Below are 18,789 nucleotides of genomic sequence, written 5' to 3'. Positions count from 1 at the left end.
GGCCAGTGCCTCCTGCCCAGCCAGTCCCCCCTCCCTGCCACGACAGCCAAGCCCCGGTCCCGGCAGCCCATCAATATTCCCCGCACAGCCGCCGCATGCCGGAGGAGCGGTTTAATCGATACGGAGGCAGGAAAGCAGTTGGAACCATCCCTGACAGCTAATGACCTCCTTCGGCAAGAGATTCCCTGCTCCTCGCCCGGGAAAATGACAGGCGTGTCACGAGAGATTAAATGAATGATTCATGGGCTGCTGGAGTTTGTTAGGGAGCAGGGATGCACCGGCAGGGGCTCCAGCCCCAGCCAGCCCCATCATCACCTTCCACAGCCCCAGTGCTGTACCTGGAGGAGGTGGCCTCAGCATCTCCTCCAGCACTGCCCCACAGAGCACATCTGCCCCCTGCCAGCACCAGGGACTACTCCAGGTCTGCTCTGCTCAACCCTCAGGAGGCAGGGATGAGGCCCCAAAGGCAGCCAGCATGTCCATGTGGCTGTGGGAAGCAGGAGACACTCAGTTCCTTCTTGCCATCAAAGCTGAGCTCTTCCATGCTGAGTCTCTCCCATGGTCCAGTACCAGACACGGCACCAAAAGGGGGCACATGCCCAATGTGAGACATGGCTACTGCAACACACCCTCCCTCGACCCTACGAGGTGCAAATGCAAGGACAAGCCTGGTCCTTGCTTACACCTCCACAGCTTTTTGCTTGTGGTCCTATGCCCAGGGACCACCCCACCTAAATGCAGGGTGAAGGACCCCAAAACACAGCTCTCCCTGGGAGGAAGGCTGATGCTGATCAACCCTATAGAGAAGTTGTAAGGCATAAAACATCCAACTGCAAACTCAACCCTTTCTTGAGCACCCAACAGCTCCACCACCATCTCTACACTATATAAAGAGCCTCACTGCCCCCCACCACACATCCTCTTGCAGTGTTTGCTCAGAGGACCTTCAGCCACATCTCCACTACACACCACCTACAACCAGAGCCTCTCAGCAACCTTCCAGTCACCAGACTTGGGAAGACGGACCCAGAACCACATTGGGAGTCCAGATCCATTCACCTTCCCCTATCCTGCACCCACCCAGGGACATCCCCAACAGGACCATGACAACGAGCTGGCCAGACCTGGAGCAGGGAGCAGAGGGAGCGTGTGCTGGGGCTGGGGAGGGCGGTGGTGGCGCTGGAGCAGGATTTAGCTGTGAGGAGCCACGTGGCAGCGTAAGTGAAATTGGCATTTTCAATTTGTACTCTGACATGTCTCATTTGGGGCCCTGGCATCTCGGAAGGCATCCAGCCTGCAGCTGTCCAAAACACTTATTTGCATCTCTCTGCCCTGGCTGCTTTTGGAAATTAGTTCTTCTGGGAGGTGGGTTGGAGGAAGAAGAATAGTGGGGGGAGAGGGAGGGAGAGCATTAACTCTCCATGTGCCAGCCCAACAGTGTGACTGCACGAGAGATGGTGTTCCTCTGGGGAAGGAAGGCGTGCTGAGGATGCTGGATTTGCGGAGCTGGAGCAGGTGGGACTGTGCAGAGGGAAGCAGCAGGAGTCATCACCCTGGCTGGGATCACCAAGGGAAGCTGGGTATTAATGAAAAACGTGTCCTCAGCATCTGCGTGTCCGTCAGCAGGCTCTCACCTGCCCTGCAAACAGGCAGCATGTCCACGGCTTTAATGCTGTTACTGGTCCCTGTAGGATGCCAGAGCTGGACTCACAGCTCAGCTGCATGTAGGGAGGAGCTGCGGCCGCGGGGCTCAGGGCTCAGCCTCCATGGACACAGAGTTCCATCAGATCCTTCTCTAATTTCCAAAGCATCTCTTATTTTGAAGGATATTTCCTAAGCCCTGTTTGCAGCTGTGGGAACCAGGAAGGTGCCCTCTCCACCCACAGGAGAGGAGGTAGCAACCAAACCACAGCAAAGCAGTGGTCACTTCCTGGCCCTGAAGGTCCCACAGCCGTTAGGGATAAGAGAGGATCAGGGAGGGGGGTGCTTACCAATCTGTCCATCCCACGGACAGCCAGCAGGTCCCTCCTCCCTGCCTCTAGCTAACATGGAGCTAAACATCCATTAAATACTTAACTGCTATTAACTTCCCAGTTAATCAATCACTGTGGCTGGCAGTGATCCGGGATGAGCCACAGGAGGGGATGCCAGGGCGGGTGTCAGGAGGGGGACGGATGCACCTACCCTGCAGTGCTGCTGTCAGAACACCTTTCGCTCTACAGAGGTGCCCAGGACCCTCTGGCTGTGCTGAAGGATGATGTGCCACGATGCTGTTATGGGAAATGGATGTTTCCTCTGGGAGCAAAATAAGCCAGGCACAGCCCCAGGAGCAGACCAACGGCGCCCGAAAGAGAAGCGTTGTCATGCAGCACAGTCCACAGAAGGGGATGGGAGAAAGGATGTCATCGAGTGAGTCAGCAGCAGAGCTGTGAGCTGCCTGGCTCCTTACCTAGCCCAGCCAGCCTTGCTGCCCTTCCTGGAAGGCACCTACAAGGCGAGCGTGGAAGAGCTGATAGAGGATATGTCAGCCCCACCAACCTGGATACGGCTATTCCCAGAAAGGTCTCCTTCTGCAGGGATGGTGTTCAGACAAGAGGACCCCTTGCTAAGCCTTTCTCAAGGCTCTTTATCCAAAACGTAGGTAGCTTAGAATCATAGAATCACAGATTCATTTGGCTTGCAAATTACCTTAAGATCACCCAGTTCCAACCCCTGCCCCGGGCAGGGACACCTTCCACTAGAGCAGGTTGCTCCAAGCCCCTGTGTCCAACCTGCCCTTGAACACTGCCAGGGATGGGGCAGCCACAGCTTCTCAGGGCACCCTGTGCCAGCGCCTCAGCACCCTCACATCTACCTAAGTAACAGCCAACAACCTCATGTGCTTCTCCCATCCCCAATTCTCACACTCACCCCGTCTCCATGCGGGGATGCCACCAGCCCAGCATGCTACAAGGGCTGTGGGTACCCCACAGCCATCACACCCCATCAGGGCATCCATCCCACTCCAGCGGAGGGGCGGCTCCTCTGCCCTCTGTGAGCAATCCCACACATCCAAATTTCCCTTGCATCCCCCCCTCCTTCCCATCTGCACCATCCCCCTGGGCTGCATTTCTGGAGGAGCGCTTGGGCTGCAGCTGTGTCCTATTTTCCTGTAGTTGATGACCTCAACTCCTTCCCCGTACTACGGGGACAGCAGTAATGTACATCGCGTCTCGCCAGGGCTCAACTGCAATTCATCATTATTTTATCTGCTGGAATTTAATTGGATCCTATCAAACTCTCCCGATACTCCCTTTTCACTTTAAACACTGCTGCAGGAAAGATAAATGCAGGCAGCGCCAGGACGGAGAGCATGGCTTTGTTGGAGAACGGAGCTGTTGGAGAATGGGCTCCAATCCTGCTTCCCTCTCCATGGCTGGTTAATTAGAGATACCTTTATTGGAGGTGTGCGGCACTCGGAGCAGGGAATGTGTGTATGATTTATGTTCTTCCATACACCCCAGGCCTAGTAAAATACTGCCATGCACACAACAGCACAACTTGATAGGAACACTTGGCCTCTCATTCTGGATCTCCTTTTGCTCCTTTCACATAAATCTCCCCGCCTTTCCTCCCCAATCACACACAAGCTCCTTTGCCTGAATTCCTCCTGCCCAAAGTTTGGCAGGGTGGAATAAGAACCTGAGACCCTGGGAATATGTCAGAGCAACACCCACAATAAGGAAATACCCAGAAAACATGAATCCACCAGGTCTTGCCTTCCCACATCCAAGATGCTGGGGCACCGCAGCCTCAGCATCTGCACTGGGTACCACTCACGCACCCATCCTGCTCTGCATCCACATCACTTTGTCACGGGATAAGCTGCTCCTGCGTGAACATTCCAAGTGGAGCCATCCCAGAGGAGGGGAGTGACCTCTGGAGCCACAGACCAACATGTGGGCAGGGTGGTCTGCCCATGGGGATGAGCAAGGAAGTAGCCAGGGAGGCGACACAGCTGCTCCTCACCACGCAGGGCTTTGGGTAAGAGGAAAGGGAAATAATTGAGGCGTGAGGCTTAATCTAAAGTGCTGAGACAACAAACTCCAATGCTCATGGAAAGGAGATCTGGGGTTCTTCCTATTTTTACATTTAAAGGGAAAGAGCAGCTCTGGGGCTGTTTCAGCCTTAAGAGGGACATTCTGGAGGGTAAAAGCCAAACCCCTGGCAGTGAGAAACACCCGCAGCCATTCTGCCAAGGCCAGGACTAAACGGGATGAAGTCCAAGGTTACAAGCAGTGCTGGGTGGACTGTGGTACTTCACAACAGCAAAACTGCTTATTTCGTGCAGCATTAAGAAGGATGAGCCCCGTTGAGGGATGGCAGATGGGAAAGAATGAGCAAAGGCAGGGATGCTTGGAAAATGAAACTCAGTGGCATTACCTGCACACTTTAAGACCCATGGCCACCCCCCCATTCTCCGCTGCAAGAGGCAAGCCTGGAAGTGTCTGATTCCAGAAGATTATAACTAACCAACTAACAAAAAACCCCAGTTTATTGGCAAAGCACTTCATTTTCTTAGGCTTGCCTTTGCTTTTTGCTTTCTTACAATGCACGTGGAAAACCTTTCAGGTTGCTTTACTCTTGGAGAGCAAAAAGACACTAAAGTGAGGAGGCAGAAAAGGCTTTTTTCTGCTGGGCTTTTGCACCAGGATGATGGGGAACACCAGGCCTGGTCTCCTTTCAGTTTGCTGGAGATCTATCGGGTGTCTCAAACAATGTTTATAGTCGACACTCAAACCTTAATAAATGGACTGCTGAATATTTAACCAAGATGTCCTTTCTTCAAAGCCTAACAAGTCATTGGAGTTTGACAAGCACTAAAACTAAACAAAAGACGAGGAGTTTTAAGCAGGCTTGACTTATTATCCCTTCCATTCACCCGGGATTTAGGAAAGCATCCCTAATTCCACAGAGTAATTAACCTCTTGTTTAGATCCCATTGAACTCCTGGAAACAAAAGTGTGCTTAAATGCCTTTCAGAGGAGAGGACATCCATCCCTCACTTGCTGGCTGGCTGTCATCCTGCCCTACTTCCCCACTCCCCTAAAATCCTATCCCAAAGGATGAATTGCAATGGAAGAACCCAGCGGGTCACGGGTGGGTGATGGCACAGGAGCACGAAGCGCTACCAACCAGCCAGATGGACTGCAAGAAAAGACGTGGTGGAGACAAACATCACACAAGTGTGAACACAAATCCCCCACTCCAGAACGCAGCCTGGCTAAATGCCCTCAAACGTTAAAGCAGACCCTGAAAGCAAGACAGCTCCTCTCAAGCCAAAACTGTCTTCTGCCGTCTGTGAAGCCACCCCGCGCCTGGAAGCCACGTCTCCTGCCTGACACCATGCCCCCATCAAGCTGCTGCCACCCACTCTTGTGCCCACAACACCTCCCATGCACGCTCCATCCCATTTGCCCATGTTCAGGGCATCCCTAGCGATTTCCAGGTCAAACATCCACCACTGTCAGCTCAACGCGGGGACCATAGGGCAGGCAGGCACAGCTCAAGCTGTGCCTTTGGAGAAGGGCTGCAGAGCCCATGCAGCTCATAACATCAGTGCTGGCAGCCACAGCATCCCTTGGGAAACACAGAAGGTGGGGTTTGCTTCTGCCTCTCCACGCTGCGCCCAAGCAGGGTCCCTGCAGGCTGGACTCTCTCTAGGACAAAGAGGCCACATTTCTTCCACACTCTGCACCAGGGTAATGGTTCCTTCAGGCCATTTCCACCCACAGGCAGTGGGGCCAGGCATGGACACGTTGCAGAACAGCCCTCAGATGACCAAGCAGGTACCTGATGTACCCAAGTCTTCTGCTAGGACACAAGTGGCTCAGCTGACCCCGAAGAAGCCTCTCACATGGCTGTGGTAGACACAGAGCAGCCAAGCTTGGCCACCAGCAGCAACGAGACCCCAGAGAAAGGACCCCCACCACCATGATGTCTCTTAGCAACACATCCATCGCATTCCCCTCGAAGCACTAACACCGAGCCATGCAGGCAATGGACAAAACTGGGTCTGGGAGCAAACCTGCATGATGGAGCCCTGGTGAAGACCATGATCCACGCCAGGGACCAGCCACCAAGCCAGCTCCACCGGGCAGCTCTCCATCTACATTCTTTTCTTCCCTAAACACAGCAGCAAGAAGACAAACCTTTGCTTAAGCTGCCTCAATACTGGCTGGTTGCAGCCGAGCTCTGCAGACACTGCTCTGGTCCTGCTGCTCTCTGGAGCTTGCACTTTGTGCTGCTGCCTGTATCCACCTCCAGACCAAGCACAGACCCACCACCAGCATCTCCAAGCAGCAGCTCAGGACAAGGAGCACTTCTGCTCATCAGCAACTGTGTGTTGCCAAGAGCGAGCCCTGGCACTACATCATCCCCCCAGCACTGCTACCCAGGGCAGGATGCAGTGACTTGGGATGCTCCTCCTGCCCGAAGACTCCACACCCCCAGGAGCACAGGAGGGAGGGAGCCAGGGCTTGTCTTCAACAGCCTCTAAATGTCACACGTGCCACCAAAGGACAGGGGAGCAGGGCTCGGCGCTGGTGTTAGGCTGCAAATGAGCTTTCACAGTGTGAGTGATGGAAAACAAATTTTGAAAGGATTAAATGGGAAGGAGAAGGGAGGGCTGGGCTCCATGCGGGTGAGGGCAGGTCAGTGCAGAGCCCAGCGGGGCACTGGAGGAGCTGAGTAATGCTGTGGAGCTATTAACATCCTGGGTGGGTTTGCTGGTGGGCTTGGAGCTCCCTGCACAGGACTGCTGTACAGAAAAGGGCACAAAACAGCTCAGCAAGGTGCCACGAAACTCTCTCGCTTAGGGAGAAGGCAACTGGAGAGGGCAGAGCTGCCTGCAGGAGACAGAGCTGCAGGGAGCAAGGGCACAGGTGATGCACCACAAATGCAGGGATGGGTGAGAGCTGGGAATGGCTGCAAGGAGGAGGGAAGTGCTCTGGGGCCAGCAGGAACAGCAGCACACAGGGCAGCGTGTGCATAGTGTGACACAGAGAAGGTGTTAGCTCAGTCCCGCCTGTAAAGCGGGATGGGTTGGTGTCAGGGGAAGCTAGAGCAGGCAGGGAGAAGGGGAGGCAAGTCTCCGGCACATCCGGGCCAGCTGGCTCCAGCCCAGGCAACTTTCTTCAGCTTCCCAAAGCCTATTTCCTTGGAAGTGCTCCTAAAGCCTGACAGCTCCCCCAAGGCAGCTCTGGCACTGATCCCATCCGGAATGACCCCAAGCAGCAGCTTCTACACACACTGGGGAAGCAAGGAGGACCCCAGTTCACACTCCATAAGCACCAGAAACCCACCAGTACCTGCCCATGGGAGAGCAAACCCAGCATATAACCACAAAGGAAGGTCCTGGGGCAGAGCAGGATGAGCAGCCCACAGACAAAGCCCGGGTCAGGCCCTGTCCTGCACTCACCGAGGTGTTCTGGCACTGGATGCTGGTGCTGTTGAAGCGCAGGGCGGTGACACGGGTGGTGCTGCCGGGGATGTGGAAGATGCACTCATAGTTGCGCTGCCCGGACTGTGGCTGCGGCAGGTTCTTGGCCGTCAGGGTGATGGGCTTCACCACCCCAACGGGGATGTAGATCTGGGTGGAGGGCAGGATCTGGGGGCAGTCCTGTCAAGGGAACGAGGCACTGATGAGAGAGAGCACCACGCAGACCCCAGCACCCCTGAGACCCTCCCTGGTTGGCAAGCTGGGCAATGCACTACAAGAATACCACCCTGAGTAAATCCTTACGTGCAGCCAAACCCAAACCAGCATCTCACGTCTGCTCTGACCAAAGCCATGAAGACAGGAAGGGAGAACACAGAGGAATCTGGTAGTAGGGCTGTGGGGTGTTTTTCACAGCTTGGGTTGATCCAGGTGGGAGGTGGGGAGAGGATTCAGCTGTGGGACCTGCACACATGTGGGCAGAATGACTGGTAACAAGATGGGCTGTAATGCCACCATTGAGTCAGTAGGTTTCAGAGTTAACGCCCACTGGGCTGTGCACTGTAAGGCTGTCTCAGCCTTCCTGTTTCCCTTACAGCCTCCATCTGCCTTCACAAGTGGACAGAAAAGCCTTTTCCCCCTTTGACACTGCAACGTGGTTGTGCAGCGTTGCAGAGAACCTGTTCTGCAGCGATGTTACTGCTGCTGCTTCTACCTGTGGTCAGCTCGAAGCAGCATTGCCCTGGCTGCAGGCTGGCCAGGGGACAGTGCCTCCAGCCAGGGGATGCTGGTGAGACAAAGGGGAGGAAGGCAAGGGGGGCTCAGCACCACCCCGCCAGCCCTGATGCTCCCCAGGGAAGGAGCACTTGGTTTTAACAGCCGTAGGCTCCCAGCTGCTCCAGTGAACCTTGTGTGCAAAGCACAGGGGAGCAGGAGAGCACAAATCAATGAGCTCAGGAAGCAGCAGAACCCCACAGCCCCAGTGGGTGCCACCAGCAACGACAGCCTGATGCAATCCCACACTGGCTCTGGCAGGCAGGACCGAGGGTGCACACCTATGGCAGTGACTCTGGGAAGAAATAACATCCAGGGGGAATAACGTGCTGCAGGGAGCTGCCGTGAGCACAGAAACAGCAGCAGCACCACTGAGGTGCACACAGGCACCCTGCTGCTCTTCAAAGGGTGGCAATAGCCATGGCTGTGAGGCAGCTCTCACCCCAAGGCCACCAGTAGATACACGCGGCCAACACTGCCCGGCTGCCTCCTGCCACGCACAGTGAGCCAGGCTGGACCCTGAGCAGCACTGGGCTGTGTAACAGCTATAAGATTAATCTAACTTTCAAACAATGCAGAGAAATGAGAAAGAAATTGCTTCATTTAGCAAATATTGACCAAAAAACCCAACTCATTTTACTCTACATTTTCTGTTCTTCACAGAATCCCGGACTGGTTTCGGTTGGAAAGGACCTTAAAGCTCATCCAGTCCCAACCCCTGCCACGGGCAGGGACACCTTCCACTAGAGCAGGTTGCTCCAAGCCCCTGTGTCCAACCTGGCCTTGAACACTGCCAGGGATGGGGCAGCCACAGCGGGGGGACTGGCAGGGATGCAGAGGGGGCTCATTTTGCTGACTCACAGCTTGAAGGACCCCCCCAACATCTCTCATGCTCCGCATCTGCCGGCAGAAACGACTCATCCAGCAGCAATGTCACCCCGTGCCCAGGCAGGAAGCAGCTGGTGCTGGTGGGCGCCGGGTGCCCGGGCTCTGGGACAACTCACTTCCCCTGTGAGCAGCTCCAACCGCTGACAAAACTCGCCCCAGCACTGCCCGGCACTTGTATCCTTTGGGAATGCTCCGACAGCCCACAGAGCTCCACATCCTGCCAAAACCAGCCTCCCCCCAGCACAGCCCCGGCTCCCAGGAGCTGCGGAGGGATGGGACAAGCAACACCCTGATACACAGACACATTCCCAAACATGGAACAACTCGGATTTTCTCCACTGAAACTGTTTTTCTGGCTGGATGAGAACATGACAAGGGTGTCCAGGTTTGCCAGGGGAGCTTAAGAGCTTTAGAGCCACGCTGCAAACACCCTGGTTTGGGTTCCTCTGGCAGCTCCCAGCTCCAGCTGCAAGGCTGTGCCATCAGTGGAGATGGGGATAAAGGAGTTTGGGGCTGGGCTTGACACCAGCTTTGAGGTTCCTTCACGAAGTCCTTAACCATTCCTACAGGTGGGGGAACCCCAGACTGGTTTGTGTTGGAAGGGACCTTAAAGCTCACCCAGTTCCAATCCCTGCCATGGGCAGGGACACCTTCCACTAGAGCAGGTTGCTCCAAGCCCCTGTGTCCAACCTGGCCAATGAAGAACAAACACACTGAACCAGCTTATACTGAACCAACACACTTGGTGCAACAGCAGGGACTGTCGGAGGAGAGCAGCTTTTGGGGATGGGAGGCTCCAGCATCCATCACTCATCACCCCAGGCCACTGCTGGACACAACAAGCAGGGAAAAGCCAACGGCCTGTGCTTTTTTGTCACCCTTTCCCCAGCCCCTCACCATGGAGCAAGCCACAGAGCAGGGTGATCTCCAGAGCCCAGGCTTCAAAGGCACAGCAGCCATCAGGCAGGGACATCCTTCCTGCTGCCTTCATTCCCAGGCACATTTATGTGAGTGGTGGCTCCTACCCACACCCCATTCCCTGCCCTGCCAGAAGTCCAGGTGAACATTCCTGGCATTCCCAAGACAGTGCTGTTGGTCACTCTTTGTGTTTTCCTGCAAAACAGCCACTTTCCCACCAGGAAATTGTGGTGAACCACCCATGGGAACCAGCAGAGACACTGAGTGCTGCTGTTAACCCCTGTCCCTGCCTCTCCTGACCAGTGCCCACCATGCTCCAGCCAACACACACAGACCAAATCCTCCTTAAAATAACCTTCCCAGTCAGACATCCTCCCGCAGAGAGGATGGGGCCAGAACATCTACCATTAATGTGTCTGGTGGCACCAAGTCCCCATCCTGCCACACCACCCTGATGGGGACCAGGATGGATGGGTTTGGGATGTCTCATCCCAGCCCAGACACGCAGCCCACAGCAGCGGCCGCTCCAAGGGTGCCTCAGCATCCCCTGCAGGAAGAGCTGAAGCCACACCAACGTGCAAACAGGCTGAGCCAGGAGCTCCAAACCTCAACCCAGGCACCGCTCCAGGTCCCAGTGTGGCCGGGAGGTCTGCTGGGGGACACCCTGCCCGTGCTGGGAAGCGACACGAGTTCCCAAGCAGCCGGTTGAGGGAAGAGCTGCACGTGTCCCAGAGACAACACCCCTGGGGGTGCAGCCAGATGCTTTTGGGTTTGCCTGGTGGAGCCCAGCAGCTCCCCATGCCCTCAGTGAGGGGAACGGGCAGACCAGAGCCACTGGGCTCCAGTGGTCTGGACACCACGTGTTTGGAGAAGCAACACCAGGGCTGGCTGGAAGCACAACCTCAAGAGCAAGCGGCTGGATGCTGGGGACAGGCTGATCCCCTGCTAGGTTTCTTCAGGGCACAACTAGGATAAAACAGCTTCTTCTGATCCTCTCATGGTACTGAATCCTCCTGGCTCGGTGGGCACCTGATGTCCAGGCAAGGTCAACCTACCCCAAAGGAGCAGGGAATCCAGACAGGGCTCATTCCCAGTACACAAAACTGGAAACACAAGTTCAACCAGAGCCCTCTTCCAGGACAGGGACGAAGGAGAAACTCCTTCCCAAAACTCTCCCTTCAGGACGTGAATGAGCACTTACTGCAGAGCCAAGGGTTACTCAACAGACCTCCGGACCCAACCCAAGGACCAGCAAGGCCACCAACAGGCTGGGGACACTGGGACCTCCACAAGCACTCTGCTGGTGACAAGCTTCCCAGTGGATGGCACGGATGTGTGCAGGATGACCCCCCTCTCAGGAATGTGCATTTGAGATGAAGAAGGTGTGAGGTGTAGCAAACCTGTTTGTTTTACAGCTTTCAACCTTCCCCTCTCTGAAAACAAGTTGTTCTGCAGTGACAGTTCAAGCTTGCTCCCTTCAGAAGCATCAAAAGAATATCCTTTGGAGTCTCTGTCTTTGTTTTTCCTTTCATTCAACCTCAAGTGCTCTGGGCTGTGCCTGGCTTCCCAAGCAGCCTCTCTGCAGCCACACAGCCTCTCCCCACCAGCACACTGTCCCATCTCACCCTCACTGCTCCCCAGGCGGCCCCAGCACCCCAGGCAAGGCAAAGCAGGAAAGGTTTCCAAAGTGGTTTTCCCTCTTCTAAACCCATCCCCATAGTGGAAGGGACCAGGGAGCCAACCCATGTCACCTTACCTCGGAGAGCTTGACACGTCCCTCCAGGAAGGAGCAGTCGGCGGCGTTGTGGGTGCAGATGTGGCGATACTTGCACCAGTGGCAGGGGAAGGAGCCGTTCACACAGGACAGGCAGCTGCAGGGAGAGAAGTGGGCAGCGTCAGGGGAACAGTGAGGCAGGGTCCCCTGCAGCACTGCTCGGGATGCTCGAGCAGGACAGCACCCATCAGTGATCCTGTATCTCTGCATGGGAAAGATACCCCCATCCATGGAGTGAGGTGCCAACAGGAGGGAGGGGAGGTGCCTGCACACGCTGGACCCATGGGCTTTGCCCATAGCAAGGTGAAGGGATATGGTCTTTCTGGCACCACAGCCCTATTCCCTGCTCTGCTTGTCACAATGACCCTGTCCACCTGGCTCCTGGCTGGGGCTGAGCTCCAGACTTTGGGAGCTTTATCTGAGCTTGCTGAAAGGTGTTTTTAGCAAGAGAACAAGCAGCAGAACAAGGGCTCTGAACTGCAGGGGAACAGGGGAGAAAGGGCCAGACTAATGCATGCTCATGGAGGGGAAAGTTGTAACTGGTGAAAGGTTGGGCCAGATGAACAATTCGGGGCTGTAGCGCCTTTGAGCCGCTCACAATAGGTTGTGTGTGACCCCTTCCCTCCCTCAGCCCTCTGCAGCCATGCCTCTGTGTGTGTATGTGCAACTCTCACCCCCTCCCTCCAGCCCCAGACGTTCCCGTTTCTTTCCCCATCCTCCTCTCCAGGCTCTTTGTGTGGTGGGATCATGCACGTCCCCTCCTCCCTCCATCTCCTGGGGGATGCGCTTGGGTACCAGGGATGCTGCGAGCTCTGCACCCCTCTTACCGAAGAAACCAGACCCAGGGACCTCGATGCCTCTCCCCCACATAGGAGGGGACATAGAGAATCCCCTCCTTGTGCAACCATTCACAGAAGTGGCACCCCAGCAGCCTGTCCCTCTGCTCCCCAAAAGCACCTCCTCCCAGCACCATGAAGCATCCCTGCCTGCAAGCAATAGGGATCCCATAGACCCCCACAGCTCCCAGGACACTCAGCCCTGTGTGGATGGAAGGGATGAGCCCTCCCTGCCACGCTTGTCCCAGGGCAGCAGTGAGGTCCTGCATCAATGCAGTGAAGCTTCAAGGGGCAGGTCTGTACCATGCATGTCCCATGCTGCCCTCCCAGGGAGATGGGAGAGCTGTTGAGGTGTAAGCTGGAGGGCAAGAAAAATCATCAGCCTGGCTTTAAAAAGGAAAAAAGATAAAATAAAAAAGCAGCAGCATGATTTTTCTCCCTAGAAGCTCATACCTGCTCCCACTGATCTGAGCGTGCGCAGGATGGGGCCCAAAGCAATTACATTTAAACAAAGGGAGGATTTTCCCCTGAACACAGCTCTGGCAGGAGGCAGGCGGCCCTGCCCAGCCTCATCCCACTCCTAAAGCACAGCCATCACTCTGCCTCTACCCCCTGGGAAACAACAGGAAGAACAGAGCATCACCGACCGACCGGGATAACACAGCACCACCGACCAGGGTAACACAGCATCACCGTGCAAGGAGGCAGAAGGAAAACCTTCCTGGAGAGGGACATCCTCAGGTGACACGCCAAAGCCCTCACCCTCCAGCAGACTTGTCCCTTTGGAGGTGTGGGGACAGCACAGGGTACAGGCAGCATGGGGTGCCAATGCACACTTCTCAGGGCCGCTGCTCCCTGCCTGCCCTGGGGTTTCACACACCATTCCATACACAGCAAGAGCTTCCCAAATCCATGCACACACACTAAGGAAATATTTAATTAAGCTGCTTGCAAAGGGGGCTGGAAGTCATTTCCATGTTTCGCTCACATTTTCGCTTCCAAATGAACAGCCCTTTTAGCTTTACCCACAAATATGCTAATTGAGATGCTCCTTATGCAAATATATGCAATTTTATTTCAGCTGCAGAGATTCGACTTAAAAGCAGAGCCACAGCCTCCCATCTCTGCCTGCTTTGAGGGAGGGAGGCGCAGAGGGAGCGGGGGACACAGACAAAGCAAACGGACGGCTCCTGCCCTACGATAAGGGCTCAAGCAGCGACCAGTGGGCAGGTAAATCCAGGATGTGAATGCAGCAGGGCTGGGAAAGGACGGGTTAATCCTCATGGAAGCAGAGCTACCACAGAGAGGTCATGTCAGAGAGAAGCACGCTCTAAGCAGTCGCAAGCCACGTGCCAGGGCATAACCACCAACCCTCCCATGCAAGTGGCACTCTGCACAGGAGAGATAATCCAGACACCAGGTCCTTCAGGGTGTGCAAAAAGACCCCCCAGTTCCCCTCATCATCTCACAAGCACCTCAAAGCAGTTGGGTGAAGCACCCATCACAGCCCTGCCCCGGGGATCCTGGTCGCCAGAGCTGCAGCTCCATTCTGAAAGCCAAATCCTTGCTATTTGGGACCCTCCCCACCTGAGGGTCTCCTTTGCCATTTAACCACTGCAAGTCCCAGCTCATCTCCTGGTCTCCACTTGCCAAAGGACCTAAAGCATCTCAGGTTATCCTCCACATACACCCCGAGGTGTATGGTTCCCCCCCTCCTACTTCAGCCCTCCCGCCTGCTTCCAATTGAACCGAGCCATTCCTGAAGCCCCGTCCTCGGAGATGGTTTTCACACTCTCCCTTCTGCCGAGGTTCTCCATCTGCCATAAAGACATCAGACACCTCCATAAGAGCACTCACCACCACACATCTCACTCCACAGCATCTCTGCTGCGTTTAGAGCCTGTTGGGGTCAGCACCCCCCAGCTGGCCAAGGATGAGCAAGTCAGCGCCCAGGTGCTGGGTAACACAGTGAAACCCCATCTCCAGCCTTCCTCGGTCCTGCCTGCCTCAGCATGCCCATTTGACTACTCAGCTCCCTGCAAGGCTGCCCAAACCCCAGGGCAGGAGCCGAGGCTGGGCTCCCCATGGAGGTCAGTGTGGCAGGGGCTGTATTCCCGGTGTGTCCGTGTGCCGCCGCTGTCTGTTCTCGGCTCAGGAGCAGGCTGCTCGGCAGCACGATGCCATCTGTGCCGTCTCTCTCCTTCCCACGGTCAGGCACTCTTCCCTCATCACTTCTTGCCTAAGAGGCTTTCATCACTCTGATGATTAGAGGGAGGTTCTCCTTCACGTGTTGGAGCTCCCCCCCCCCGCCTCCCCAAACCCCCCCCCCCGCCTCCCCAAAGTGTGTTTGGAGTGCAGGGAGCCAGCCAGGCAGAAACCCCGCGGTGGGGCTGCAGCAGACATGGACCCACAGCTTGTGCCCCATCTGCATCCTTCCCAGCCCTGCATGGGCCAGGTAGAGACAATGCCCAGGGTGGGAAAAGGGGAAGGGGTCACCCAACCGGCCGTCTCCTTTTGCTTCCTAATGTTACAGAATCATAGAATGGGTTCGAAGGGACCTTAAAGCTCACCCAGTTCAACCCCTGCCACAGGCAGGGACACCTTCCACTAGAGCAGGTTGCTCCAAGCCCCTGTGTCCAACCTGGCCTTGAACACTGCCAGGGATGGGGCAGCCACAGCTTCTCTGGGCACCCTGTGCCAGCACCTCAGCACCCTCACAGGGAAGAGCTTCTGCCTCAGAGCTCATCTCAATCTCCCCTCTGGCAGGTTAAAGCCATTCCCCTTGCCCTGTCCCTACAGGCCCTTGTCCAAAGCCCCTCTCCAGCTTTCCTGCAGCCCCCTTATGCACTGGAGCTGCTCTAAGGTGTCCCCTTCAGGAGCCTTCTCTTCTCCAGGCTTAAAAGTGGTACCAGCCCCAAAGCCGCTTTTTGGGATCACTCTGTGCAGAGTGCCCATTGCTGAGTGACCCAGGGGTAAAGCTGGCACCTCCTGCAGCCTTCCTGCTTGCCCCCAACTCACTACACAGCTGGGTCCAGAGCTCCCAACGCTGCTCCCCTCCAGGGATAGGGACAAGCTGAATGGCACCAACAGCAGAGATGGGGAGGTCCCTTGAGAAGGGAAATTATAAAGATGGAAACAGCATCTGTACACACACAGACAGCACACACAGCACATCCCGCCTGGAAACCCCGCCTGCTCCTCAGACCTCCCCTTGCCAGGAGGATCCAGCCTTAGGAAACACTGCTCCAGCATAGCTGGCATCTGGAGCAGCAGCTGTCAAGGGTGAGGGGCTGAGCTGCAGTGCTTTGGGCTTTATATCCATGTATCTGCCCCAGGGAAAAGGGGAAAACCTGAAGAGCAGCAGGAACAGATAGTCAGTGTCCCCCAAGCTCCTACAACAGACCTACAGCCCCATCCTTACTGAGCAGAGCCCAGACCCAAACCCAGGAGAAGCATGGGCAGGAGATAAGCTCTTGCCTCCCTCTATCCCTGCCCATCTCAATCCCTTTCCGCCCTTCCTTTCACACGAGCCTCATGCTTCTACATCCCTGCTGGGTTTTACCAAGAGCCTTTAACTCACAGGGTAAGGGTTGGACTCGCAGACCTTGTCCAGAGCATCCACCACCATCCTGCCTGGAGGATGCAGAATCAGGCCCTGGGTTTTAAGGTTTTAAACACCTTCAGCCTCCCCCCACTGAAACACATCACCAGGCTGAACCAGCCCTCCTCATCCACAGCAAACGTGACATAAACCAGGTTATCCCAAGCAGTCTCTGGGGCCATCCTGTGGGATTTTCCACCTGCCCCAGCGCAGGCATACACAGGGATCTGTTACCGCCTTGCAGCTCAGCTGTGTGAACCCACATACACTCAACTGCTTGCAGCCATCTGTCCATGCCTCCGAAAGAAAACATCTGTAAGCATCTGGAAACGAGCAGCACTGGGGCAGCAGAGATGCAGCCATGGGGGTGCGGACAGCCAGGAAAGCTGCAGAAAGGAGCCCAGTGGCATGAGGGCTGCATCATCCCATGGATGCCAACAGTTGCCTTGGCCACCGGACCAGCTCAACTACTCCCAGCCCCTGGGACATGCATTAAAATCCCATTTAATTAATGGAGGCTTATAAGGAAAGCCTGAGCTGTGGTCAGGGCAATGGCAGAGTCGCGTCTCTCCAGCCAGCAGATGACAGAGCTTCTTGGCATGTCTGCCCCTTGTTCCAGCACCCCGGAGCTGACGGGACCTGGGTGTCACAACCACCACTGCAGCAAGGACAACCACAAGGATGGCAGCCTGGAGAAGAGAAGGCTCCTGAAGGGGAGACCTTAGAGCAGCTCCAGTGTATAAAGGGGCTGCAGGAAAGCTGGAGAGGGGCTTGGGACAAGGGCCTGTAGGGACAGGCCAAGGGGAATGGCTTGAACCTGCCAGAGGGGAGATTGAGATGAGCTCTGAGGCAGAAGCTCTTCCCTGTGAGGGTGCTGAGGCGCTGGCACAGGGTGCCCAGAGAAGCTGTGGCTGCCCCATCCCTGGCAGTGTTCAAGGCCAGGTTGGACACAGGGGCTTGGAGCAACCTGCTCTAGTGGAAGGTGTCCTTTACCTGAACTAAACCACAACAGGATTTATGGAGCAGTTTCCAGAGGAGAATCCCAGCAAGCAAACATGGGAATAGTGGGAAGAAACACCTTGGTATTCCCTGGAATTCATTGGCTTTCCAGAAGGATTCCCCACTTGCCCACCTCACCAGCAAGCACAGGCTGTGCCGGAGGCAGGCAGGGAGCCTGGTGTTACATCTTCATCTTGAAAGGGGACTCATTTCCCCACAAAAGCTTTGAAGAGGGAGTTTAACACTGACAAAGACAACCTCAACATCTGCCCGCACAGGCACCGGACACCGGCCCATTCATTAGATGATCAAAGGTGCTGAGTGGCCTTTAAACGCTGGCGCTTGATCTGTGCCCCACAGGAAGCCCCCACAGGAACCCACCCCAACCCCTGCCATGGGGTTGTCCATCCCATCCTCCACTGCAGGAACCAGAGCCTGTCCTCAGGAGCCACAGTGACCCTCAGCACCCACATCCCCCTGTGCAAGGGACCTGTTTTCAGCATCACCCTCCAGGTTCCCACTCCCCTGCTCAATGCTCTCTCAGCTCAGCCAGCAACATCCCTTGCCTAACACACATGATTTCAGGATGCCATTGCCTTTAAGTGCCTGCCACGGGAACCCTGAGGATGCCAGGGTGGGATACACCAAGCTGGGACCCCTTGAAGCTATCCAGGTGACCCTGCTGGAGCAAAGATTGGAGCCTCAGAGAGGATGCGAGCCCTAGACCAGGGCTCCCAGAGACCCTGCACAGAGAAGTGCCCCAGATATGAGTGATGCTGTTATGCAATGGGGACATCCCTGTGATGGGCACTACAAAGTCCTGCAGTAACAGACTGGACACCAATGGGGCTCTGACTGCACACTCCCCAAGTGCACACAGTGGAGCTGCACTGGCTTCCCTGGAGCTACCCCAGCTGACACCAGCAAAGAGATGCCTTATAACCCTCCCATCCCTCAACAACCACCTGAAAACTCTCACCCAAACATTTCATCCTCAGCTGAGAAATGATTCAACACACAGGGCTCTGCCTCCCAACCTGAGCAAAGCCACCCAAATAGAGAAAGAGAACATAATGCACAGTGATCAAAGATCTCCGCAGGAAAAACATCAGCCTCATGGAAAAGCATAGTGTTCCTAATCCAGAATTCATCAGGCTAACGTATAGATTTTCCTCCACAAAATATGAAACCTGGATCTGAAAGGCTATTAACTCCAAAGAGATCCATTAAAGACGCCTGTCTGCAAATGGTATTTAAAAGTATTGCATCATCCAAGGTACTGTCATGCTTTCTGGCTCTGACTCGACTGCAGGTCACATAGTTAAAGCTGCCTCCAAACCCTAAAATTCTTGACATAAAGGAAATAATAGTACTGTTCACCAGCCTAGAACATAGACTTTTCTATCAGCTCCAACCCAAGTCCATAAATATTAATGCATCCATAATTAGCCGTTTTAAATAATGCATCCAAAATTAAACATCAACGCAGTAATAAATCAGTCAGGGCTCTTTGTTGTAGGTT

At 55.3% G+C, this 18,789-nt stretch overlaps 1 protein-coding gene across 1 annotated transcript in view; it reads right to left on the bottom strand.

Moving 5' to 3' along the window:
* LOC104406360 (plexin-A1) overlaps window positions 1-18,789 on the bottom strand; it is a gene marked incomplete at its 5' end in the record, with an annotated part of 58,038 nt that overhangs the window by 31,828 nt on the left and 7,421 nt on the right. The window contains 2 exons of the mRNA XM_010015312.1: window positions 7,460-7,660; window positions 11,814-11,928. Coding sequence (XP_010013614.1) covers window positions 7,460-7,660; window positions 11,814-11,928 — 316 coding nt within the window. The remainder of the gene's footprint in view (window positions 1-7,459; window positions 7,661-11,813; window positions 11,929-18,789) is intronic.

Source organism: Nestor notabilis, unplaced genomic scaffold (genome assembly GCF_000696875.1).
Source record: "Nestor notabilis isolate BGI_N333 unplaced genomic scaffold, ASM69687v1 scaffold19095, whole genome shotgun sequence".
Taxonomy (NCBI): domain Eukaryota; kingdom Metazoa; phylum Chordata; class Aves; order Psittaciformes; family Psittacidae; genus Nestor; species Nestor notabilis.
This window is presented reverse-complemented; position numbering and strand designations above follow the sequence as displayed.